Genomic DNA, 26,152 nt, shown 5'->3' with positions numbered 1-26,152 from the left:
GGTTCTCGCTAAATACAAATACAGGCATGCTTTTTTTAGTTTTTACACGTTTATGGCAGGGTCAGCACAACATGCTGCTGCAGAAAATAGACATCGGGAGTCAGACGCACAGTGTGTGTCTGTGTATGCAGTCCGGTGCGATGGAGGATGTCGCATCGGCAGATTAACAAAAGCACTCCGTGGTGGTGGATAGGAGAAGCCTGAAATCAGGGAAGACGCCATAAAATTCGTGAAATAATTTGCAAAAAAGTCGCACGTTGTTGCATTTTTTCTTTGCAGAATTTTAGTTCTCATGGAGCCCCGGGAACATCGTGAGGTCTAGGATTTGCGGATTACGAAGATTTGTACTTTCAAATCAATTTCTTAAGTTCAATTAAGATGAAGTTTTATTTCGTTGTTAGATTTGTTTGTGCATTTTTTGCATTATTTGCCATACATTTTTCTTCTGATATTTTATCATTGTTCGGTACGTTCTTGTTTAAACCAGGGTCTTTCTTAGGAAAAGAGACTTTGCGTTTCATTGGGTTCTCAGCTAGATCTTCTTGGTTCTTTCGGTAAAGTCACGTAGAAGGGAAGTATTATGTTTTATTTTTATTATTTTATTACTTCCCTTCTACGTGACTTTACCGAAAGAACCAAGAAGATGAATCCCTGCAGTCACGAAAGCTTTAAATCGAAATTCTCAGCTAGAGTTTAAAAAAGGGTTAGATTTGTTGAAGTGCACAGCAGCACTGCAGTGACATCATGCGTATCAAAGAAGCCAGCGAAGGGATTTTGTAACCATAGATGTGAGATCTGCAGGACAATGGCGAGCAGTGTTGGTGAGAGTCAGAAGCCCCATTCACAAATGAAGCCCCCGAAAGGCACCCTGGGATGGGTTGGACAACCGGTACACAAAATAAGTCAGCGATTTCCAGCTCAAATGAGAATTGAGGCGGTTGTTCATGTCCTGTTTGCGTGACTGATGCAGTAGTGGCAATTCCATATTCCTATGACCGGAGCCACTGATGACTAACCCACAAAGTGACACTCACGTTATTGACCCCAGAGAGATGCAGGGCTGACTCAGCACCCAACCAGGGTTTAGAATTGGCAACCTTCCGGTTTGCGAGCCCCTCACTCTCACGTTGAACGACCTAGCCGGATATCCATGTTCAGGGAAGCCAAATACTGCTTGGATATGTGTCCATGTCATGAACTTGAGGGCACAAGATGACCACTTGAACACTCTTGGCAAAGCAGGCAGGTGACAGAATTGCATGTTGGTATCATCGTTGTTTAAAAGCTCTTACAATGCCTTGCTACTTAACATATGTACACTTGCATTTCACCCGCCTCTGCCTGACTCTTGCTGTAGCAGTGCATGGCAGCTTGTGCATGCTATTTGCGTGGCAGGTTGAATTGCTTCACCTATTTCTGTTTTTTGTTGCCTTCGTTGAGCAGTATCTTAAGACACGCTCGTATCCAGACACAAAATTACCCGAAACGAATCTGCCGAACGTCCAAGGCCCGGGGCGTGGCAAAACTATTCTTGACTGTCAATCGAGACTCACTTTGGAAAACTAAAAGTGTGATTATTATTGTCAATTAAACACAAATTGCCTTGTTTTATAAACATTATGAGCGTGTCATTTAAACTGCGTTTGCCACTTGAGTCCTACAGTGCGTTTGGCATGACTAATGGATGAGTGGGAGGGCTATCAAAAGGTAGGAGCAGGTGATGGGCAAGGCCACAGCTGCTTGTGACGATTAAATATTAACGGGTTTAGCGGGAAACCCGAGTCGGCTTGAACTCTCCCGTGTTGTGTACAGTATTTGTGTGATGGCTCACGATGAAGGTATTTTCGAACTGTTACAAATTTTGTACCACGCTGTCTTGTTTGAGATGTACGTGCGCATGTACGTATGTTGAACTTCCTTCGCACCGTACGTAGCCAACCGTGCTAATCGGAGGTGTAGGAGGAAGGACGACAAACTAAACATACAAAGAACATTTTGGTTCTTTCGGTAAAGTCACGTAGAAGGGAAATAAAATAATAAAATAAAACATTATAAAATACAATTCTCACGACGTTTCGGCCACAACGCAAGCAGCCGTCCTCAGGTGAAGAACAGGTCGGCTGCTTGCATTGTGGCCGAAACGTCGTGAGAATTGTATTTTATTATGTTTTATTTTTATTATTTTATTATTTCCCTTCTACGTGACTTTACCGAAAGAACCAAGAAGATGAATCCCTGCAGTCACGAAAGCTTTAAATCGAAAAATACAAAGAACAGTTCGAGAGAAACGAGGCGCGCATCATTGCCGTTTATTGAGGGCAGAGAGAATGTTTTCGAGGTAATGGGACGAATACGGGGCATGCTCTGTATTTTCGGGGACGTTGCCTTGACTTAATAATACAAGTGAAGTGCCTTCAGGGGGATGTGCAGGTAGAGTGTTTACTCACTGAGAACGCTCAGTACTGATCACAATATCGTTTAATCTCCCTTTGGAATTTACACCATTTCGTGATGGAAATATTTTCCAAAATTTATGGCGCCACATTTTAAGGTCAACTATAGAGTCGTCACTCATCACCCGTCAGGAGGAAACTCTTGGCTTTCCTCAGTGTAAATCAGCGGTGAGTAATAACTACTTCTACCTGCCAAGTGACTTTGAGCATTGTAGCAGGAAGGGTCACTTGATGTCAAGAATGAAATTGTTTTGATACAGAATGAGCAAACAAGCTTTCAAATAAAATTAATTCAAGAAATATTCAAACGGCACGAATTACTTTTTGGTTGAAGCGCAGCGAACACTGGATTCATAGAGACGACGAAATTGCCATGCGCGCTTAACGCACGAGCCCGTGTGCCATTGAGAACGTCCGCAGGAGATGACAAGCACTGATGGCCCGTGGCCGCGTGCGGCAGGGCAGCGGCGCACGCACGTGCGCCGTGGCGCACACGCGTGCGCCGTGACGCACGCCGAGCTCGGACTCGCGTGCTTGTGCACAGGTAATAGCTTGGGCGGGCGGGCGGGCACGCATGCGGGTGGTCGGGCGGTGATGGAAGGGGATCGACGGGCACAGCTGTGAAGCTAAATGAAGGAAGATGAGTCGTGAATTCCATGGAGGCGCTGCATTCCAGGCCCTGCAGATAACCCGGCAGTGCCGCTCGCTCACTGCTAAAGCGAGCCGTGTCCTGTGGAGCCGGTGCGGGTTGGGCACACCAGTGGCTCCGATTCAAAATGAATCCATTCTAGACTCGGTCCACACATTTGAATCCCGTCTACACCTCTTGTCTCTTATTTCAGTTCATCACGCTTGGCGATAATGCGGGAACACTACAGTATGACCATTACTCCAATTATAAATATAATTCACAAGTGTCCATCTGTCTGCCATGCTCTGTATCTCCCAGCCAGTACGTCGGAAGAAAACGTTGAGGGAACCAAAAAGTGTTTCTCATACCGAGGATGTTCCCAGAAAATTTAAATTTTTCTATATTTCCAACATTTTCATCCCACGATTTCGAAAAGAACATCTCAGACCGTCCAATAGGCCGCCATTTGTAAATGACTGATGATGATTCCCAGTGGAACACACCTTGCATTTCATTGCTCAAACCAAGCCAATATTATAGTGAATTAAATTATTGCACTCATCTTTATAGAGCGCCTTCACTCAAGGTGCTTCTAGTTTATAAAGGGTAACAAAATAATAGAATGATGTAGATATCAGGGTCATGCGAGGGCTGAGAATGAGCGACTTCAATAGAGGGGTAGAGGGGCACTTAGGATTCACGAAAGGGCAGGGGAGGGTTAGGAAAGAGTGGAAGGGGTGAGGGGATGGAAGATGAAGACTTTATAATATTTTACTTTAACGTATCAGTTTTTTTCACGTAAGATTATTTCCGTAGGGTGAAATATATACGCCGTACTTTTTTTTCGTCGACTAATATGAAATTGTATTTTTTTGATGCGCGGTCACTTTACTTTCAGAGCATGTTTTATTCTGAACCACATTTATAGCACATTCTGTCCTCGCACCTTGTTCCTCTCCTCCGTCGGTCACCACGTGGCCACCAACAAAGAGACTGGGACAAACCTCTTCCACACCTTCCTCTCCCTGGTCACGGTGATCACTCCCCGTACACCTGCATTCATCTCTCTTAATTCCTCCTCCGTCACGCCGTGAGGCCGACTCTTGTGCAGGCGTCTTCTCCTCACGGCTCCTTCTGCACCGCAGTGCAAGGCTGTAGCGTGGTAATCTTAACTTTGCCCAGACCAAAGACGTCCCCATCTTTGTCCTTGGATGATCAAACTTAAGCTGGCCTAACAGAAAGTGTGGAAGTTGGTGTTAAATGTAACAGGACATTGTAACCTTGTATTCTTTGGGTCTTTCAGTGAAGTCACGTAGATAGGTTCAAAGAAAATAACAAACAAAAAACTATGACGTTTCGATCGCAACACAAGCATTCGTCATCGGGAAGGAAAAAAAGAGGGGGACGGCTGCTGAGGCAGACTGTTTAAAAGGTTTAAAATGGGTGTAGCCCAAGGGACATAAACGAACTGGGTGGGGCTAGTGATGTTAATGTGAGAAGTGGCTATGTTAATGTGAGAGATTAGCATGTTAATGGGAGATCGGAAAGCGGCCTCCACGAAGGCACGGAGATGGCTATGTTGCTGTTAGAGATTAGCATGTTAATGGAAAATCTCAGAGCAGCAACGCCGAGTTCGGCGAGCGAGGTAGCTGTTGTAGTGTGGGAAATTTAACATGTTAATGTAAAATCAGAGCCAAAAACAACAACTAACATCGTAAAGTGGTAGGATGGGAACATCACAGCCAGTTATGACTTAAACTGGTTGATAACGTCCTTCCAATGATTGCTCAGTTTTTACACATCTTCTCGATTGAAGTTGTGTCTGTGTGTATATGTGGATGGCTTCATGAACGAATCTTTGTTGATATCCAGTGGGTTTGCAAAGTCCCTTCGTCTTAGAGAAATCAATTTCGTGTGAGCCCACCGCATTAAAACAATGATCAGCCACGGCTGAGGTATTGGTATTACCGTCTTACAGATCTGCCTTATGTTCACGAACACGGTCCGAGACATGTATTTTAGTTTCCCCAATGTAACTACTACCTCAGACACAGCTTAGTTTGTCGACGCCGGGGTATTGCATGTCTCAGGGCTCTGACCCCGAAGCCACTCAACCTGAGCTGTGCCGGCTCAAGAATTTGAACCCAGAGTCACTCGACAACCTCTTCATGACTGCAGACAAGGGGATGCATTCACCCCATCTCTCTCAGTGCTTTATGACAATGTGTTTATTTTGGGTGCTTGTATTATTTTTGTTTCTACATTGTCGGTCGTTTATCTTCGTGGCAGACGTTTATATGGTTGCAGCAATGTACGTGGCACACCGTTCTGTATTTGTAAATGCGTGCGTTGGCACGCAGGGGTTGGCGTGTAAACAACCCCCTCTTTAACTGGGTAGTGTTAATAGCGAACTCTGTATCCAGAGTAAATACTGCACCTCCATGCAACCTGAAGGGATGACAACCAATTTTATTTTTAGCAAGGAGGCATGTGTGAAGACTTTTAATTTGATAGAGAAATGGCTGCAAAGATGAATGGAGACAAGGAACCATTAATACCATGATATCATTCCAGTCAGTGGCCTCAATGCTGCATTAATTAACACTTCTGCAGCATCGCATAGCTTTGCCACCGTGTCCATCGCACACCAAACCCGGGCGTATTGCTCAGCCAGCCTAGGTCTGTCAAAACTGTGCTGTCAACTGAAATACAGTTTTAACACAACACTAGCTCCGGCTAGTCGGTCTGAATAAATTCCTGCCAATTCTCAGATTGTCGGGGGCCAAACCTGGACAGGTGGCAGCCCTAGGCGCGCTAGACTATTGCACTAATTTCTGACAACTGTTGAGGATGGCCAGGGGCCAGCTGCATGGCAGACGCGCACAATACAAACATGACCAATGTTTGTATGCAAGTAATTGAGGTCGTGTGCTTTCTGTGTAATCTTTCAGGGCAGCGCGCATCCACTGGGCCGCATACCTTTGTATGTTGAGTGGTAATTCAATCAGCTTGGCTGTGGCTCCCTCTCCTGGCACCGGGAACTTTTTTGCTAAACACGTCGATGCATTTTCAGTGACCTCTGCACTTTTAGGGTTAGCATTGTCCCTGCCAAATGGGATATATTTGTAATGTCTCATGTTGTAACCAGGGGATCTACAAATGTGAACTGTTGACATTCTGTTCTCTCCCATGGGCATGGTCGTGCCAGGGTTCTTAATTTCTCACTCAATGTTTTCTGGGTCACTGGTAGACTGGAGCAGGTAGCACTTAACCATTACCCACTGCCATGGCGATAGGTATACTGGATGTTGTGTGTCGGTTGTGGAGAAGTTTTCCAGGTCACTGGCCTAGACAGACCCATGTGGCCAAACACCCCGATGGGGGACCCTCCTGAAAATGTCTTGAGACTCTTTGAATTACTGCTGGTGAACACACAGGGCATCGTTATCGTTTTTGATTGCCTGCCCTTGGGCTCAGCCTAAAGTGCATTCTTTAGAGCCACTTGTGTAAATAATAACATACTGAAATGTGTTTGTATGCAACTGCATCGATATGCAGCTGTATCTCAAATGAATAGGCTAACAAGAGTTAATAATACATGACCAACAACGCATAATTATGTCATAGCATATTGAGCTCTTAAGGAATACATGTTTACTTTTGCATTTTTTTGAAATCTCAGTTAAGAAATATATTGATTTAAGCATGCCAAATTCAGCTTGGTTTAAGTTTCAAATGTAAAACTAATCCCAATTATATAAGCATATAGTGGTCAGTTATTGTTGAATAATGCTGTAATGATTTGAATTTTTTACCCAGCAAAGCCTCACCAGCTTTTGAAAGGAAATTGTGGAGAGGATTCTACTTTGGTGCTGGTCGACCAACTTGTATATTAGCGATGAATATTCATACATCCTGTCGTGGGAGGAAATTGAACGCAAGGACAAAAAAACAGCCACATGTAAATAGGAACAAGAGTCACGCAGCTGGACCCACCAGCAACTCACTCGGCTACCTGAGGTGCCCCATTGTTACCTTATGGGTCAGGTGGCTGGCACACTCAATGGCTGTCATTCCCGCATGATCCATCAACCCCACACGTAAGTAATTAACTTACAGGTGTAGGGTTGTTACGGGAGGGCTGTAGGTGCATGGGATCCAACGGGGAATAAACACAGTGGGCGGAGCTCCGGGAGTACACGGGGGGGGTGCCCGCAGCGACGTCCGCATCAGGCAGCCTGGGGGGTTGTGATCCTGACGGGGGGTATAAAGGGGGAGGACAGAGAGAGCTCGTGGCTGAGTCTGGGAACGAAGGAGGAAGAAGGAAGATCTGCTAGTTAGAAGCCCTGGACTCCCCTCGACGCCGCCCTTGTAAGGGCTGCGGAGGATCGAGCCAGAGGCGTGGTTCCGTGAACCAGGGTCAGTACCCTGGGACTCCGGAGACCGTAGCCCGACTCACCAGTGTCGGGCCAGTTAGCCTCCCCTAGCCCGTTAGTGGAGGACTTGGGGTTAGGTCAGGATTAGCTAGGGTGTATCCCCAGTTATCCGGGTGAGGGGGCCGCTACCCCCTCTAGTGCTGTCCTGTACCGACAACTTGTAATAAAGATACGTGTGCCTCAACCTGGGTGTCCAGCGTACTTACCGGTACTTCATCTGGTGTCAGAAGTATTACGAACATGGAAACACGTCAGACAGCTCGAGCCAGAGTGCCGGACGAGGACACTGCTGAAATCGTTGAGCCCGAGACGGCTCACCAAGACATGGTACAGCCGGGGCCTGACGCGTTCCTGCCGGGGCATCGGCATGAAGAGGGGCCGCAGCCAGACGCGCTACGGCTGGCTCACGAGAGGCTGGCGGAGCTGCTGTATGCCGCTGCCGCCACGCTGGAAAACATCACGCGGCTGGGGGCTGGTGGTCCACCACGGGGCGAGGGGAGTCGACGACCGGAGTGCCTTCCCGCCATTTCGGAAGACTCCAACTTTGAATTTCCCGCCATCGCCACGGCAGCTGCAGAGGGCGTGGCCGGGCTAAACCTTGGGTCCGACGCCGCTCTCGCTGGGACAGCCGCATCATCGCCAGCGGCGGGAACGTCATCACGGCTGCGACAGGCGATTCCATCTGCCATTCGCGCCGACGCACAGCCGAGTCCTGGGGATAGCAGCCTGCAGACTTCCAAGGCGAACGCTGCGCTGCAACAACGGCTACCTCCGCTGAAGGAATTTGTTGGCGCGGAGGGCGACTGGGGCGGCTTCCAGCGTCGCTTCATCGCCCACCAAGAAATGGCTAGGTGGTCGGACGACGAAGCCCTCTGCGCGCTGCCGGCGCTCCTCGACGCCGACGCGCTCGCCGCCCTCACATCGGCACCAAGAGAGAAGCGTTCTACTCTGCCGAGGGCGCTACAACTGCTGGCTGGGGTCTATGGACCATCTGCAGAATGCAGACAGCAGTTCTACGACCGCAAGCGGGGTGAAAAAGAGTCGCCCCTGGCATACAGGACGAGCCTCCTGGCGCTGGCCAAAACGGCTTTTCCCCGTATGGACGACGACGGCGTGGACGCGATGGTCACGGAGAAAATCCTCCTCCTGGCAGACGACCTGGACATCGCTGTCGTCGCACAGGAGGACGCCGAGATGACCTCTCTTCAGGCGGCGCGCCTCCTTCACGCCAACCTTCTGTCCCTGCGGCGGAAAGCCAGCAGGGCATCGGCCGGGCGTGCGGTGGCTGCAGCCACCCTTCAGACGGAGGAGCTCTACGCCGTCGACCACCGACGGCAACAGGCGCAAGGAGCACGGGCGGGCCGGGACGGCTCAAGCCGGTTCGACCGTCCATCGTCTCCACCGGGGGGTCCGCGGTGTTTCAACTGCGGCGTTCGGGGCCACGTCGCCTTGGGGTGCCGCTCGCCTCGACAGCGCGGGACGACGCCTCGACGGGACGCCGGGCCTCCTCCTCCCAAGCTCCAGCAACATGATCCGGCGAGTCGCGGCACCACACATGTTTGGCCAAAGCACCCACCCGTTGCACACTCTCGCACCACAACGAACGGGGGGCCGATGTTGCGTTGCGACGGCCCAACGCGGATCACTGCGGGGACTCGAATCGAGCCCAAACAGTGGTCCGTGTTGGCCCATCGCGTGGTAGCCGCGTCGTCAGGGTCGTCGGCCGTGGTCGGACACATTGACGGGGTAGAGGTACGCATCCTGGTCGATACGGGGGCATCGGCGACAATCATTTCGGAGTTAATTTACAATATTCTGCCTGTACAAAGCCGGCCCTTACTGCCGGTTAACGTCCCATTCTATGCCGCTAACGGGGGCTCTCTGGGCATCATGGGACAGATTCGCGCGCAAATTTGTATCGGGGACATCAAATTGTCGGGGCCGATTTTCGTTTCCTCCTCGCTGGCGGTTCCGTGCCTGCTGGGGACGGATTTCTTAGGCAAAATGCCAATTCGTATTTTGATCGACCAAGGATGCATTGAGCTTCCGTCAGGGCGACGCATGGCATTCCTGCCTTCCCCTGCGGCGGCTCGGACGGCGTTCGCGACGGTACCGGCGTTCGTCGTCAGAACAGTTAGTGTGCCGCCGGGAGCTCAAATGCTAGTGCCTCTGAAACTTCGTAAGCCCTTCGCTAAGGGCGTAGGGGATCAGGGTGTTTTGCTGGGACCGTCTAGGGCCGGGGTTAATGCACCTCATTTGATTCCGGCCCAGACCGTCGTAAGAGGGGACGAGGACCCTTTCATCGCGGTCCTCAATGTGGGGTCGCAGACAGTGGTGGTTCCTCAAGGGACGGTGCTCGCTCACGCGACGCCGGTACCCTGCGAGGAACCTGTCGCGAACCATGTTGGCACTGCTTCCCGAATGCTCCCACATTCGGACAGCGATGAAGGGTGGCTCGACGCGCTTTGTGCGGGATCGACGGACCTGACAAATTCAGAGCGCCAACAGCTTAGAACGCTACTGAGGGAATTTTCCGACGTTTTCAGTCGGGATAAATATGATTTGGGTTGCACTCACCTGCTGCGTCACCATATTGACACGGGTGACAGCGCGCCAATTCGCCAAAATCCGTTTCGGTTAAGTCCCGCCGAAAAGGACCATGTCAAATCGGCTGTTGATGACATGTTAGCCGCCGACATCATTTCTCCCTCCACCAGCCCTTGGGGAGCGCCGATCGTCCTGGTTAAAAAGCAGGACGGCTCGTTGCGGTTTTGCGTGGATTTTCGGCGCCTTAATAAAATTTCGGTTGCCGACGCATACCCGCTCCCACGGATGGACGAATCGCTGGACGCCTTGGCGGGAGCGCGATTCTTCTCCACACTAGATTTACTTTCGGGATTCTGGCAGCTTCCTCTGGACGATGATTCTAAGCCTAAAACTGCTTTCCGTACACCGCACGGCCTGTTCCAATTCAACCGGTTGCCGATGGGCTTACACTCAGCGCCGGCAACTTTCCAGCGATTGATGGAATTGGTTTTGGCTGGATTGCAATGGGAATCGTGCCTGATTTATTTGGATGACGTTATTGTCTTTGGTAAAACTTTTGATGAACATCTCCAGAGGTTGCGGGCGGTTTTCCTAAAGATGCGGGCTGCTAATTTGAAATTTAAGCCCCAGAAATGCCATTTGTTACGCGAGTCGGTGCGTTATTTGGGGCACATCGTAGGGCGCTCGGGTATTGCTACCGATCCCGCCAAAACGCAGTGTGTCAGCTCCTGGCCGACTCCCACCTCGGTGGGAGAGGTCAGGAGTTTTATTGGCTTCGCATCATATTACCGACGCTTCGTCGCTAATTTTGCAACGATTGCCAAACCCCTACACGCGTTAACATCTAAAGGGGTTCGGTTCCACTGGGGTCAGGAGGAGGAAGCTGCTTTCTGCTCCCTGCGGGACGCCCTGGTAAAGGCTCCTCCCCTGATTTACCCAGATTTTTCTAGGCCGTTTTTGCTCGACACCGACGCGAGCAACACGGGTATTGGAGGTGTGCTTTCCCAGGTGGTTGACGGCGTGGAACGGGTGGTTGCGTACGGCAGTCGGGTGTTGTCTCCAGCGGAGCAAAGATATTGTGTCACCCGTAGGGAACTGTTGGCAATTGTCTATTTCATCCAACAGTATCGCCCATATCTGTACGGTCGGCATTTCACCGTCCGCACAGATCATGCGGCACTGCAGTACGCCCTGAAGGTTCAACAGCCATCGGGACAATTGTCCCGATGGTTGGAGGTCCTCCAGGATTTCGATTTCGAAACCACCTACCGTAAGGGCGTTCGCCACACCAACGCTGACGCTCTGTCACGGATGCCAACCGCCTCCGAATGCGCATGCCTCCTGGGGTCTGGGCGTTGCAAGCCGGCAGGGGACATGATGGTTCCGGTCCTGGCGGCCGCCGCCAATGACGAAACATTGGTCACCAATGATATCGCGGAACAGGGGAAAGATTCCCTGCTTGGGTTGCCCGTTAATGAATGGGGGCGCCTCCAAATGGAGGATACCTCCCTCCTCGCGTTGCGTCGTCGCGCCGGGGAGAGGGGGCGGGGGACGGGTGAGGCCGACGCTTGGGGCATGCACGCAGGGTTGCTCATGCATTGGGACAGCAAATCCCACCGTCACCGGCTGGTGGTCCCTTCGGGATTACGGGGTAAGGTGGTGTGGGCTGCGCATGAGCGCCTCCTCCACCTGGGGACCCAGAAAACTCTCGCCTTGCTCCAGCTGAATTTTTTTTGGCCAGGCATGACAAGGGATGTCACTGATCTGTTGGCAGCATGCCCTCGGTGTGCGCAGCGCAAACCACCGGCACGGGAGTCGAACCCGCCCTTGCAGTCCATCCAGGTCTCCCGAGTAAATGAACTGGTCGCACTGGACATTCTGGGGCCATTCCCCGCCACCCCCAGGGGTAACAGATATTTGCTTACTGGGGTCGAATATTTTACGCGCTGGCCTATGGCCTGGCCCCTGCCAATTCAGTCGGCAGCAGCCATCGTCGACGCCTTTGTCCAGGGTTATGTCATGGACAAAGGTGCTCCGGAGCGGTTGCTGACCGACCAGGGTAGAAATTTTTCCGGGAAACTCCTAAAACAAGTCTGTGATCTCCTAGGAATGAAAAAAATTCGAACCTCTCCTTATCACCCGCAAACGGACGGGATGGTCGAGCGTCTGCATCGCACCATCTCGTCTATGTTGTCGCAGCAAGTCTCGGACTCACAGACTGATTGGGACTTACAAATTCAAGGGGTTCTAGCGGCATACAGATTGGCTCCCCATGCTGCGACGGGATTTTCACCATTCTTTCTTATGTATGGCCGCGAACCCGACCCACCTGTTCCGGCACAGCTGCAGATCCCCGCGCCGCTGGGTAAAATTAAATTGGATGAACACGTTAAATTTAACCTTGACAAACTGACTGAGGCGCGGGATGCTGCGAGGCTAAATTCTGACAGGCGTCAAAAGGCGAACGAGCGCCTCAGGCTGGCTCGCGCGCACGTGCTGCAGTGGAAGCCGGGGGACAGGGCATGGCTGCACTGTCCCCAGGTACCACTCGCGACCTCCTCTAAACTCGTGCGCCCGTGGCGGGGCCCCGTCGAGGTTTTGAGGCCTCAGTGCGTTCGAATCAAATGGGGCAGGCGCCGGTGGTTTGTACACCCCTCTAGGCTAAAACCGTTTGTTGCGGTGCGAGGGCCCACTCCACACGCGCGGGGCCAAGCATGTGGGGGGTCGACCGACTCGGAGGGTCCGTCGCTGCTCTCGCCTGATGTGTTGCCGGCTGTCCCACCCACAGGTGCACCGGGAATGACGGGCTCATGCCCTACAACCCACACGGGTGATGCCGACGGTCGCGCCACTTCAATCGCGACCTCATCTCGAAAGGGACAGCCGCCACCAGATGGTCCGCCGTCCGGGGTTGCCCCGTGTGACGGGCCTGCGGCAAGGACGCGCGCTAAGATGCGCAGACTCTTATAATATACAAAAAGAAGAATTTTTTTTTTTTATTTCACGTGTCATGGTTACTGTATGCTGCGTCGGTGGTGCGCTCCTGCCACATTGTGTGCGTTGTGTTGTGTGTGTGGGCGGGGTGTGTGTGTTGTGGGTGCGTTGTGTGTCGTGGGTGTGCTGTGTGTGCTGGGGGAGTTCCTGGCTAGTTGTATATACGCGCTTTTACGGATTTCGTATTTATACGGGGGGGGGGGTGCGTCGGACATTCCCTTCGGGGGTGTGCTTGTTCTTCTTGTTGTTCTTGTTGTTGTTGTTCAATTTGCATTTTGTTGAGAAAAATGAGGCACACACGGGGTTGAGGGGTAAATGTTCCTTTATTGGAATTGTTGCAGCCGGGACGGCTGCGAGCTGTAATGGGGGGAGTGATGTAGGGTTGTTACGGGAGGGCTGTAGGTGCATGGGATCCAACGGGGAATAAACACAGTGGGCGGAGCTCCGGGAGTACACGGGGGGGGTGCCCGCAGCGACGTCCGCATCAGGCAGCCTGGGGGGTTGTGATCCTGACGGGGGGTATAAAGGGGGAGGACAGAGAGAGCTCGTGGCTGAGTCTGGGAACGAAGGAGGAAGAAGGAAGATCTGCTAGTTAGAAGCCCTGGACTCCCCTCGACGCCGCCCTTGTAAGGGCTGCGAAGGATCGAGCCAGAGGCGTGGTTCCGTGAACCAGGGTCAGTACCCTGGGACTCCGGAGACCGTAGCCCGACTCACCAGTGTCGGGCCAGTTAGCCTCCCCTAGCCCGTTAGTGGAGGACTTGGGGTTAGGTCAGGATTAGCTAAGGTGTATCCCCAGTTATCCGGGTGAGGGGGCCGCTACCCCCTCTAGTGCTGTCCTGTACCGACAACTTGTAATAAAGATACGTGTGCCTCAACCTGGGTGTCCAGCGTACTTACCGGTACTTCACAGGCATGGGGCATGAACAGTAGACATGGCGGTGCTTGGGTCATGCGTTTGTTGATGTAATCATTTGTAATCGTGCCAATATGTACCTTACCACTATTCTGTGCAAACAAAAGATCTTGACCATGATAGAGGTTTTTGGGTTAGATCACGTAAATATAAATGTGTCGTTAAACCCGCCACCACCCGACACAGCCAATTAGTAAGGTTTGTCACGTGAACAAAACGTGCTAATTAGTTCAGCACAACGGTGTGTTGGAGAGACAACTCACACCATTTGCATTTGTTTTTATTATGACGTTTCGCTGGTGATTACAACCAGCCTCATCAGGCGACAGCCAGAATTGTGGATAAATTCTCCTTGTTCTGCCCCACGGCAGATATAGAGGTGTGCTTATACAGGAACTTCCTGATATGGTGTTGAGTTTGGTCACGTGACCAGGAAGTTACGATTTAAGGTTCTCTAAGCCACGAGCAAGGGGTGTCAGCCATTACGCAGAGTACAAAATGGAGGCACAATTATCATCTCAGTGAAGACAGGTGCATCTGTTCATTGTGGGACTTTAAGAAGCATTGTCTGTAAGTTCGTTTATGTTCTTATAATCATGGGAATGCTGTTATAATGTTAGTATTGTCGTTATAATGCTGCAAATGCCTTTATAATGCCGTTAAATTGTTATGATAAATGAGGCCTAGTTAACAATGAAGCCTGCCACTTGCATTAATGTGAATGTTATTTATAGTTGGACAAGTCGAGCCAGACTTATGCCCATGTAACTTTAATGCGTTCTTGAGCAAGGATGAATAAGTATCTCATCCACAGTTCAGTGTTATATGCAGCGTTGTACATTTAGGCTGCAGTATGGTGATTACACAAGTGACCTTATTTAACACTGTAGATTATTCTCTTGTATGCCGATTCAGTGCTAATGTAGGTGCCTGGTCCATCAAGGACCTATTGTTGAGTTTCATGTTATCTAAGACAATGTTATGATGCTGCTGTGTTCATTCATTGTATTGATTTTGCAAGTATTAACAGATGCTGTATTTTGTGCTGTGTTTTTCCATCAGTTTTACTTCGTTCTATGAATTAAATACGTTGGAGTCAGATGTTCACCCTGGATCTGAAAGTGTATTGAATGCGAGGTTAACTACTCGGATAGTGGTCCAACGCAGCGCATAGCGAGCCTGAAACACTTTGTTTCGGACGCATTTATATTTATGCGATTTAACCCAAAATCTCATATTGATCATATTGGTCGCAAAAGCCAACTGCATGTTAAAAACTCTTAAATGTCTCTCCTCTCTGCTCGCTATCTATGTCGCCGATATCAACTCCACCTCACAGGTCCAAGCTCCAGGGTCGGGTCGCCACAGGCGTGCCTCATGCTGATGGGACACGAGCCGTGACTCCTCAGCAGCAGGTACGGGACTTGCCCCTTGACCCTCACCCTGCCACCAAGCCACTGCTATTCAGGATGAATGAGAAGCCACCTGTGTTGGGTCGTTGAAGTTTATTATATTTAACCAAGATAATGTAATTTGCAAGGGTGACCCAGGTCACATTGAAAAAGTTAAATATAAATCAGAACGAACATTTACCAAATAGAAATTAGCGGTAAATAAAACAATATTTAACGACAGAAGAAATTGCAAACAGTGCACAACGTAGATCAATATTGAATCAAATACATTTTTTGTCATGAAAGGTGCCTTGGAAAAAATGTAGTGACAAAAAGGCCTAAATATAGTCTTGATTTGAAGCTTCCGTGACTGCAGGAATCCATACTCTCTGGTTCTTTATCGGTTAAGTCACGTAGATAGAAAAAAAATAACAAAAGAAAACACGACGTTTCGGTCGCAACACAAGCGTCTGTCCTCAGGTGAGAAAATGATCTGCTGTTGTGGCTTTATATAGGCACGGGAGGGGGGGAAAGGGGGGGGGAGTTTTGTCGAGTCGTGGCTGCAGGAGTTCACAGGGGAGAAGGGGGAGGGTTTGTGGCATGCAGGGACGAGTAGGGCTGGAGAAATTAGCATGTCAATAAGCTTGAATTAGTAACCGGAAACCAAGACAAACGGGTGGGTGAGTGAATATCATTGCAGTTAAAACTTGACGTGGTTAATCACGTCCTTCCAATGATTGCTCAATCTGAATCGATCTTCTCGATTAAAGTTTTGTCTGTGTTTGTATATCTGGATGGCTTCATGAACAAATCTGATGGTAGCCCGAGGGTTTGCAGAGCACCTTGGTCTCGTGTTTTCTGTTGTTATTTTTTCTATCTACGTGACTTTATCGAAAGAACCAGAGAGTAGGCCTAAATGTATTTAAAGTGATTAGTGCACATTTCCACTGTGTGCAGTTAGACATTATTAAGTAATTTCAATCTTGTTTTTCAGGTGTACACTGCCAACACGGCTAAGTAAGTACTCAATTTCCTTTGGTGCAGTCACATGCAATCACGCACACACACAGCTGTCATTCACCACTATTGATACTCATGTCACCGTGGCACCTGTGCCATTGTGCCGCGACGACATTATGGGACAAGTTGGCAGACTCATCGCAAACAAAATAAGCACAGTAAACCCCCTGGTTTCAGTGTCTGAACACACACAAATAGATACGTGCACACCAGACAAAGATTCCCCGTGTAGCAGCATACTTTTGGGGCAAGTGCTGTGAGCCAACACCTATGAAGGCCAACATGGCACACGTGATGTGAGCATCACGCCCGGCCGCTTTTAACTCCCCATTGGTAATATTTACACACATCAGCAGGCATTCATTTAAAGGCTGAGTCAACCAAAGCTCGTATATTCGTTACTGATGTTGGCCGTGAGTGGGAATCGAAATCGGGTAGGTGGGTTCGTAGTGCAGTGCACTCAGTGCGACACAGCCGCTCCCCACTACACTTCACATTCACACACTTGCAGCTTACATGCCCACACGCGTGCATAACAGCAGACGCACTCGCATGCAAGCATACGCACCTACTCAGGGCTGCGGCTTGGTGAAAGGGGCTGGTTATCTCTTCACCATGAAGTTATTTACCAAAGAGCCACAAAAACCACACATGGACACACATCCAAATATTGTGTGCACACATACATACATATCAGATATGTGGCTGGCTGAGTTGCCAAGCAGTTTGCAGTTTACTCTGAATATTGTGTTAAATCAATGTCACGTGTACATGATATTAACGAGACTGAACAATATGTAAGTGTTTAAAAAAAAAACTTCATATTTGGGATTTGATGAAGTGGTACTGCGAATCTCAAATGTTGTGCAAGAGGCGCAGCGGCCCTAAAGGGATCACTGGCTTCTAAAGTCGACCGTGTCCAGTGTCCGAATGTTGCATTGCAAGATCAAATAACATCTTGCAGCTGCCATCAGGACCATTTATTCGTGGCAGAAATGCAATTCTCACAGCTATTTTGCAGCTTCGCTGTCACCGAGGTAAGTGAATTGTTGCAAACTTGTGAGATCCCACGCAAGAACGTGCAACTTTAAGAAAATTAAATTAAAAAACGGGAGTTGTTCTGTCGCTCGGGATGAAAAGAAGAACCTGGAGTCTCAGCCGACGAGCCTTCTCAAGAGGAGTATTGAATTGCTGCCACCACTAGCTCAGTTGCTGCGTGTGCATGTATCTTTCGATATCTGACATCACCATGGATGTGTCAGTTCCTGACACAGACGAAGAAGAAGAAACGCGCGCGCGTTTCTGTTACCGGGTTTCTGTGACGACGTAGGAGCGATGATCCTGTGTTGACATTGAAGCAGCATTTGTCTGGACAGCTCTCGCTCGGCTCGTTGCATTCCGTCACGGGGTCCTTCCTCTTCCGTGGTCTCTGCTGGCGTCATGCACTGTGATTTTGTGTTGTTACTGCAGTCGCATCCCAATTGCAAACCGTGTCTGCAATTCGGTGGCATTTATGCTGCACTTACTTTCAACGTGACACTCGTGTGATGCGTCTTAAATGCATTTGACAAAAAGAAAATTTTTTATTTTATTTTTACATCATTGTGACACGGCATATTTTTTTTTGACAAATGTATACATTCCTGTCCATCCTGTGAATTTTTCAGTTTTCACTGAGGAATGGGAAACCCAGCAGTAAGCGGAAGCTTTTGTTGACCTGGCTAAGCTGCCTCTTGCTGAGTTTCCATTCACTGCTTGAAACATCTATGTAGTGCATAAAAATATAAACATCCTTTAAAAACCCCCATCATTATACTGCTGGTGAACAGCATGTTTTTTTTTTACCCGGTATGTTGTATATGTTTACAATTACCATGCGGTGAATACGGTCAGGATCGAAATTAGATACACCTGAAGGATTCTATCCAATTACAGAAATTTCTGATCAAGAGAAGATTGTTCAGTTAGCAAGGCAAGAGTACAAGACACACCAGTGGCTGTTAGTGGGCAACGATTACCTTTGTGGAAGCTATCAGTCAGCTTACACAAATTAATCAACGAGAATAAGCAGAGTAAAGTTATCCAACTTTTCAATGTAAACTTAGCGTGTTTCTCTTCCCTACTCGTTCACTCGTTCATTCTGCCTCTCTCTTCTTCCGTCCGACCTCCCCTGTTTGCGCACCTCCGTGCACCATCTCCCCACCCCGCCTCTCCCGTGTCTGCGCTTAAATTGTGCCGACCCATAAACAAATGTAAACGACGCAAACCAACAACGATCCAAAAACCGATCCCTTCCACCGCCAAGCCCGGCGCTCCTAAAGGACTCCCTGGCCTTTGCGCACAAGCCCATCGCAGTGACCGGCCCGGGAGGTCAGGCCACGATCATCCACGCGCAGTACAACACTCCCATCAGCATGTACTCGCAGGACTCCATCATGGACGCCATCGCTGGGCAGACCCACGTGCGCGGGACAGATGTCCCGGGGTACAGGCAGCGGGCGTGCGCGCGTGCGCGCGAGCGTGCATGCGCATGTGTACATGCATATACGTGCACGTGTTCACGCTCATGCATGTTTGTGTGTATGTGTGCACGTATGTACGCATTGGCTTTGTTTTTGGTTGTGCGAGCCTGCGCATGTGTTGTTGGGTTAGTGCACGCGCACGAATCGGTGTGTTGCTGCATGAATGTGCACCAGTGTGGTGGCTTCCTCTGTCAGGGACAGGAACGACCTTAGCAAAAAGGAAAAAATTATGCAAGATAAACTGGACCAAATTCGGATATTCACCAAAATAGGTGCAATATCTTTAATGAGATACTTTTTGTAAAAAAATTTTAATTTAATACGTATATACAATTGAGGGAGTGATTGACTTATGCCAATTTAGAAGGGCTAGAGAGTTTAAATTTGGCACAAACATTAAAGTATTTGCCCATGACCATACACATCTGAAAACTTGCTTTTATGAAGTTAGGAACCAAAAACATGACAGCCTGGATGTTGATTGTATTTTCTCATTGGGCAGGGTCAGCTTAGAGGCCTACATCACTTTCAGACTTGTGCTAAGCACATCCGTGAAGTTTTCCCGTCATCAGTGAACCGAGTAATTTGCCGAAAGCGATAGAAAGTAAACTTGTGCGTTACATGTACCATATTCTTTGGTTCTTTCGGTAAAGTCATGTAGATAGAAAAATTATAATAAAAAAAGTGAATTAAAAAAAATAAACAACAAAAAACCACTAATGTAGACTTGCAGCCTGGTTCTAATCGGAGTGAGTGTCCTGGCAGTCTATAATGTAGACTGTAGCCTGGTTATTAATCTCGGTGAGTGTATTGGCAGTCTACATTATATAAGTCTACATTATAGACTGCCAGTACGCTCACTCAAGTTAAGAACCAGAATGCAGTCTACATTATAGACTGCCAGTACACTCACCCAGCTAAACCATTGCTACAGTCTACATTATAGACTGCCAGTACACTCACCAAACTTAATAACCAGGCTAAAGTTTACATTAGTGTTTTTTGTTGTTTATTATTTTACTCTTTTTATTTTTATTCACGTTATTTTTTTTTATCTACGTGACTTTACCGAAAGAACAAAAGAATATGAATTCCTGCAGTCACGAAAGTTAGTCAATGTACATGTACTCTATGTGGTTATCAATCGTCATCAGCCATGGTCAATCCACTGCTGGATCAAGGCCTCCCATAGCCACCACTACCACCACCCAAGTCCCCGCAGTCCCAGCTCATGAAATTATTTCATCACTCATGGTTATTATTAGGAATATGAAAATATGCATATGTTGCTTATTTGCAACTGAGCTGTATTTCTACACAGCTTTTAATAAATAAATAAACATTTGAACAAGTTTTTATTTAAAATAGCATTGCCAATGGTACTTGGGTAAATGTTACAATGGTTTATTGCGTTGAGCTCAAGTATTAATTTCTGCTGGGAACAGTAAACTGCCTGTGCCAACCAAGCAAAGAAATTGACCAGAGCTTACATAATGAGTAGAAAACGATTTTAAAGTTTAGTGTTGCCTTATACCAAAATAAACCTCTGTGGAATCCTCACATGAAGGCTTTTTTCTCCTCCAGAATGCAAAATTTTGCTCATTAGCCCTTAGCCTGTTCCACGAATCAGTTTTAAGCGATTTTCTCCCTTAAGTTGTGTTGCTTAATAACGTAAAAAATACATGGAACATTCAAAACCAAGTGGCCACTGGCAGCACTGGTCCACACATACATGTGACTGCATGTGTGGATGTGTGCGCGTGTGTACTCGTGAGAAGCGGTAGTGTAGCGGTTAGCGCGCTGCACTATGAACCCGGCGACCCGGGTTCGATTGCCGCTCATGGCCAACACCAGTAACGATGATCTGAACCGGTCCCGGGCCTCCCTTAGGTCGACTCAGCCTCAAATGAGTACCTGGTGCGGTGTGTAAACATTGCTACTAGGAGACAAAGGCGGTCGGGCGTGGTGCTGGCCACTGACCCCCTCATGTACCGTTCCGGCCTTCATAGGTGCTCACTAACAGCACCTGCCCCTACAGTCTGTTAAGGTTATATGGGGGATCTGTATCTTTGTGTGTACTCGTGTGTATGTGTGTGTGTGCTCGGGCGCGCGAGAGGCCGGGCTTGAGTAACGCGCGCGCGCGTCCGCTGTCATGGCGAGCAGCATCGCCGCCAAGGAGCCGCACGTGGACACGTCGTCGCACGTGTACCAGGCCGTGGTGAAGGGGGACGACACCAAGGGGGCCGCCGCTCACCAGTCGCGCTCCTTCCAGATCCTGGCGCACCTCACCGGCACCGAAGGACGTGCGTACTCCCACACTGCCGCCGCTTGTGTGTGCCACGGCCGATCGTGCCATGAGGGTCGCTGACTTTGATGCGTTGTCTTGTTTCCTCTTCAGAGCCAGACCTGGATGGCGAATCCGTGAAGAAAGCCAGGTAGCGTGACCTGAGACATGCAATGTCACTAAGGTGTAGAGGCATTCTCTAGTGAACATGCAAGCTTTATTCAGTCATATGGCTCAACAGGATAATATTTCAAGTGCCATCATTTAGGAGAGAATGCAAAAAGAAAACCAACACTATTTACATGTGTACCAAACATTTTATTTAACCATGCTGATTTTCTGCAAATTCTAAAACCAGTGTGTATGGTGTTAGCTACTGCTAAACATTACATTCTATGTCTTTGTGGTTTTGTCAGAATGTGTCACATCCATTGAGCAGTTCTCCATATGTATCGTTATTGGATGGTCTGGCAGTCTGAGTGCTATGTTTAATGTTTAGCACTGTGGATGACTAACTGTATAAGAAATGATTGCTTAAGCAATTGTATTAATATGTATTTACATATAACTGTACTGTAGTGTGCATAGATGCAGTGCTGTCATGCTCACAGCCTGAACCAATCAATCGGCGTTTTTTTTGTTTCGATTGGGTTGTCATAAAGCCGTCACTCACGCGCTCACTTGTTATCTCACTCACTCCTTCATTCACTCATTTCCTCAGTCATTCACCCACACAACCGTCCGCTTACTCACCCACGTTGCAAGGACAGATAGGCTCCATATAATTGTCCATGTCATTTTTCCTGTATGAAATGTCTTATCTGCAGGTATAGTAAACGTAATTGTTGTTATACATTTGTATATACCGTCATTCATGCAAAATTGCATCTCACAACGCTGTGAGATGTTTGTATGTTGAACCTTCTTCCGCACCGTACGGAGCCAACTGCGCTAATCTGAGGTGCGGATGCATAAATACAGCATTATAAATGCATCCGTAATACAATGAGTAGTGTACGTTTGCTGGCTGATGAGCATGGCCTGCTGTGGATGAGTTCTATGTGCATGACCATTGTGTTGTAATCGCCAGAAAAAAAATGAAAAAGGCATTTAATTGGGAAGATGGCAACATCTGGAATTAAATTCACACCCCAGGAATTGAACTGGCTAATGTGAGTGATAAGCATTCTCACGTCTTTGTGCAATTCATTCAGGTTTTCTGGTCGGATGTATGCAATCCATCTGTATGAACTGTCCATTGATTGAGCTGATGATATTAACTCTGAAATTCGCATAAAACGCTCGTACGGGTGTGTTTTGTTTTTCGTCACACACAAAGCCCACTATGCCTTTGCGATATTTGATTGTGCAAGTGTAAATTAATCATGTGCTTGTCAGAAGAAGATAAAAAAAAAGCTGTGAATGCACCATCACACTTTTTTTTTCATTTCGCATCTTCTTCCCCCGTGCGGCTCGATCGATCGTGATACCTGCAAACTCTCGCACGTCGCTCTAACCCAGTGAGGATGAGTCAAGGGCGGGAGAAAACCAGCACGGGTAAAACGCGAACATCCCTCCCTTCCCTCCCTGCGTCACCCACACCCCAGCCCCCTTCCAACTGGATTCGCTTCTGGTCCCGACGTCTGCTCTTTGTCTCTTCACACGTTTATGGCGAGACATTGATGCAAGAGCCGGGGACCCGTGTCTGAAACGGGGTCCTCTCATCGCCGGTCCATATCCATGCATGATTCTGCCCGGGACCACTCAGATATTCCTGGAGGCCTGGTGCAGAATACCATGTGGGCCCCCCTTATTAGAAACAACAAACAGGCCTGTTATGAGGCCTTTTTTTGGTGTGAGGCCTGGGCTAAATTTCCCATTTTTGCCCCCACCTCTGGGAGTCCTGGTTGGGCCTCCAACCTCTCGGACAGGCTGGGGGCGGGGGGGGTAAGATGTCTTTTGTAGGCCGCCTAGTAACCGACATCAGCACGCCCTTCTCTCATGGTCAAGCCTCCTCCTCCCCGCAAGAACCTGAAACCTGCAGGGCTACCGTGCGGTCAGGAGTGTGGAATTGCTCACCTATTTGGATGTTTAAATACACCGTAGTCCAGTTATCAGTTGAATAAAAGCACCAGCTAGTGATGATTTTGTCATTCTAAACAGTCTGAAGTTGAGGGGAAAACTCACTTGAGGTTTTGTTAGTTTATTCATGTGATTGTCCACTCGGCCCCCATTTGTGTCTCAATGCAGCGGACGGCACTGCTGCCCTTGGACAATGCTCTCCCGATGTCGGGCCCAGTCTCTGCTCGAGACCATTATTGTCTTTGTAGTTTATTGCAGCAAAACATGTTTTAAACCAGTGTGTGCCATCTTCATTAATGTTCAACTGCCACTCCGCTGATGGTGATGCGCCCCTCTTCCCCTGCCTGCGGCTTGCTCCATTTGTCGCTTTCCTCTTCCCAGACCGCACGGAGCTCCAGCTTATCATGGCAGTTCGGCCAACCAGGCGCAAGTGGCCACGGCCTCTGTGCAGGCGTCTAAAAGGTACCGGCGGCACGAACGTGTCACGGGGGGCCATTGGGGCCGTAACCTATGACGCTGTCCGTCCAAAGGTGCGGTCCTGCAATCGCTCATGCCACGACCGGCAGAAGGGTCTCTTCGAGAACAAATTCGTCGTGGTATTTGGTCTAATCTTCTACGTTAACCAGACTATTGGAAACGGTAGGAGTGACCACGCTTTACCCCACCTGGCTGGTTCTGCCAATCAACTCAATAACTGTGAAAAAGAAGCTACAGTGATCCCTCGTTTATCGCGGTTAATGGGGACCGGAACCACTCGCGATAGGTGAAAATCCGCGAAGTAGGATTGGCCCCCTAGGAATTTCCGTATATGTGTGTGTGGGTACCAGAATGTTTAAAATATGTATATTTATACTTTATATATATATTTTACTTAAATCTATTTAATTATAAAACCTTAATATTATACATTTGTAGTGACATAAGAAGGGAGGGGCTGCTGGGGGCTCTGGGTTCCCGGGCAGGTCCAGACGCTTAAGCCTCTGGGCGCCAGGCGTTGGGTTCCCAGGGGGTCCAGACGCTTAAGCCTCTGGACGCCAGGCGTTGGGTTCACAGGCGCTTAAGCCTTTTGGCGCCGCCAACGGGGGGGCTGTGTGTGCTCTGTGGCATGTCTGGTGGCGCACACGGCCCCACCCCTCGTTGGACCAGGCATAAAAAGGGGAGCTCCATAGACGATCGGGGCCAGTTGTAACTCAAGACCCAAGACCCACGACCAGCCATCTGAAGACCCTGGGATGTTGTGAGAGCGAGTGGTGGGACTCTGGAACTCCCGACTCTACGACCTTGTGAGGGCGAGTTCCAGAGCATAGCCAGAGTAGAGTATCTAGGCTGTGTACCTAGGCTGTAACAGAGTATCAGGACTGTTGGAGTGTTGTGTTGTAATAAAGAAGTTACCTCTACAAGTGTCTCCGGAACCCGTTACACATTCACTCTCTCTCTCTCTCATACGATGCGTATTATGGTGTTCTACACTCACCAATGACAGTAGTATCTTGAGACTTGACTCCAGTAATGACGACGACGACGATGGCGACGACGATGGCAATGACGATGACAATGACGACGATGACAGACCTGTGCAGTTCGATGAATGTGATGATAAATGATGATGATGGTGTTACTGCACAGGTATAATGAGGCCTTTAAATCAGATCGAAAAATCCGCGATGCACTGAGGCCACGAAACTTGAACCGCGAAGTGGCGAGGGATTACTGTAATTGCTCAGTGGGCTTTACTTGGTCAAATAAAAATTAAATAGTTTAGTTTTGCTTGTGATTTGCTTACCTTTCCTATACTTTGCACTCTGATCGTAGGTGCTGACCTTAGTAGGTGCTTGCTAACAACACTTGTCCCACCAGTAAATAAGATAAAAAAACACAATGATCTTTGCATTAGCGTATAATTCATATTCTCTATTACTGATGTTAGGAGTGCAATTTGGGAGTAAAACAAATACATATGCTCTACTGCTCTGTTTGTAAATGAGTCCACTGCATACACTATCAAGTGCATCATTGAAGTTTACCTCCACGCATTTATTATGTAACACACGTGTATAACACATGAATGGGGAAGACAAAGTGCATTGCATGTCAGGAGCTTATTGCTTGATGCTTGAATGTTGCCTGCTTTCATTCTGATTGTCGTGGCTCATCCTTACATGAGCGTTTCTGCTTGACCTGTGTGCGCCATGCCACTCTCTCTCTCCTGTCTTCAGCTCACCTCTGCCTTTCACCTCAAAGCTCCAGCCTCTTCCAAAGGCGCCAAATGCAAGCGCGCAGGCATCTGCTGCACTGTCTGCCGCTTTGTCCTCTAGGTCTGCCTTCACTTTTCTAAACTAAACTAAGGCATCAGGGTTGGAACCTGCATAGCAGGCAAGGGAGTGAACATCTTGCCAAACTTGTCCTGACCCCCAGAGCATCATTTCATCATGAGCAGGGGCAATCCCTTGGTGGTGATGTGGGGGCTCCTGGCATAGTGCTGCCACATTCAGTCGCTAGGCTGAGAGGCTGCTATGAGCTCTTTAACGTATTTTGGAGTTAAGTTAGATTTTAATTCACCTGTGAGTTGTTAACGTAAATATCACAAGTTGCTCCTTCAGCGACAGTATGGAGGTTTGAAAATTGGTCAGTAATCATGATCCACGGTTAAAGTAGATTTTTCTGTGTGGTTCATTACAATCACTAATGATTGCCAAAAATAGTATACCAAAATGTACATTTCTATCTTTCTACTAAATTCAGTCCAAACCCGAGATTTGAAATCTTTAAATGTATTAAGCAATTCAAATATATATAGAACATTTTGCAATTGACCCCTTTAGATAGTGAAATTCAGTTCTGTTGACTACAAACCCTGGTCGCGTGGTTTATTGGCG

At 48.5% G+C, this 26,152-nt stretch overlaps 1 protein-coding gene across 3 annotated transcripts in view; it reads left to right on the top strand.

Moving 5' to 3' along the window:
• Nucleotides 1–26,152, top strand: part of LOC144934259 (LIM domain-binding protein 3-like) — a 60,684-nt gene that overhangs the window by 22,797 nt on the left and 11,735 nt on the right. For 2 of the 3 annotated variants that reach the window (XM_078859938.1, XM_078859939.1), the window contains exons 4-9: nt 15,314–15,389; nt 16,363–16,385; nt 21,074–21,213; nt 21,309–21,345; nt 22,716–22,751; nt 23,658–23,738. In XM_078859938.1, the coding sequence (XP_078716064.1) occupies nt 15,314–15,389; nt 16,363–16,385; nt 21,074–21,213; nt 21,309–21,345; nt 22,716–22,751; nt 23,658–23,738 (393 nt within the window). Of the gene's footprint in view, nt 1–15,313; nt 15,390–16,362; nt 16,386–21,073; nt 21,214–21,308; nt 21,346–22,715; nt 22,752–23,657; nt 23,739–25,492; nt 25,592–26,152 lie in introns of all 3 variants that reach the window. The other variant, XM_078859937.1, reaches the window with a different exon arrangement.

Source organism: Lampetra fluviatilis, chromosome 9, assembly GCF_964198595.1.
Source record: "Lampetra fluviatilis chromosome 9, kcLamFluv1.1, whole genome shotgun sequence".
Classification (NCBI taxonomy): Eukaryota; Metazoa; Chordata; class Hyperoartia; order Petromyzontiformes; family Petromyzontidae; genus Lampetra; species Lampetra fluviatilis.
The sequence above is the reverse complement of the archived record's forward strand: the minus strand, read 5'-3'. Positions and strand labels throughout refer to the sequence as shown.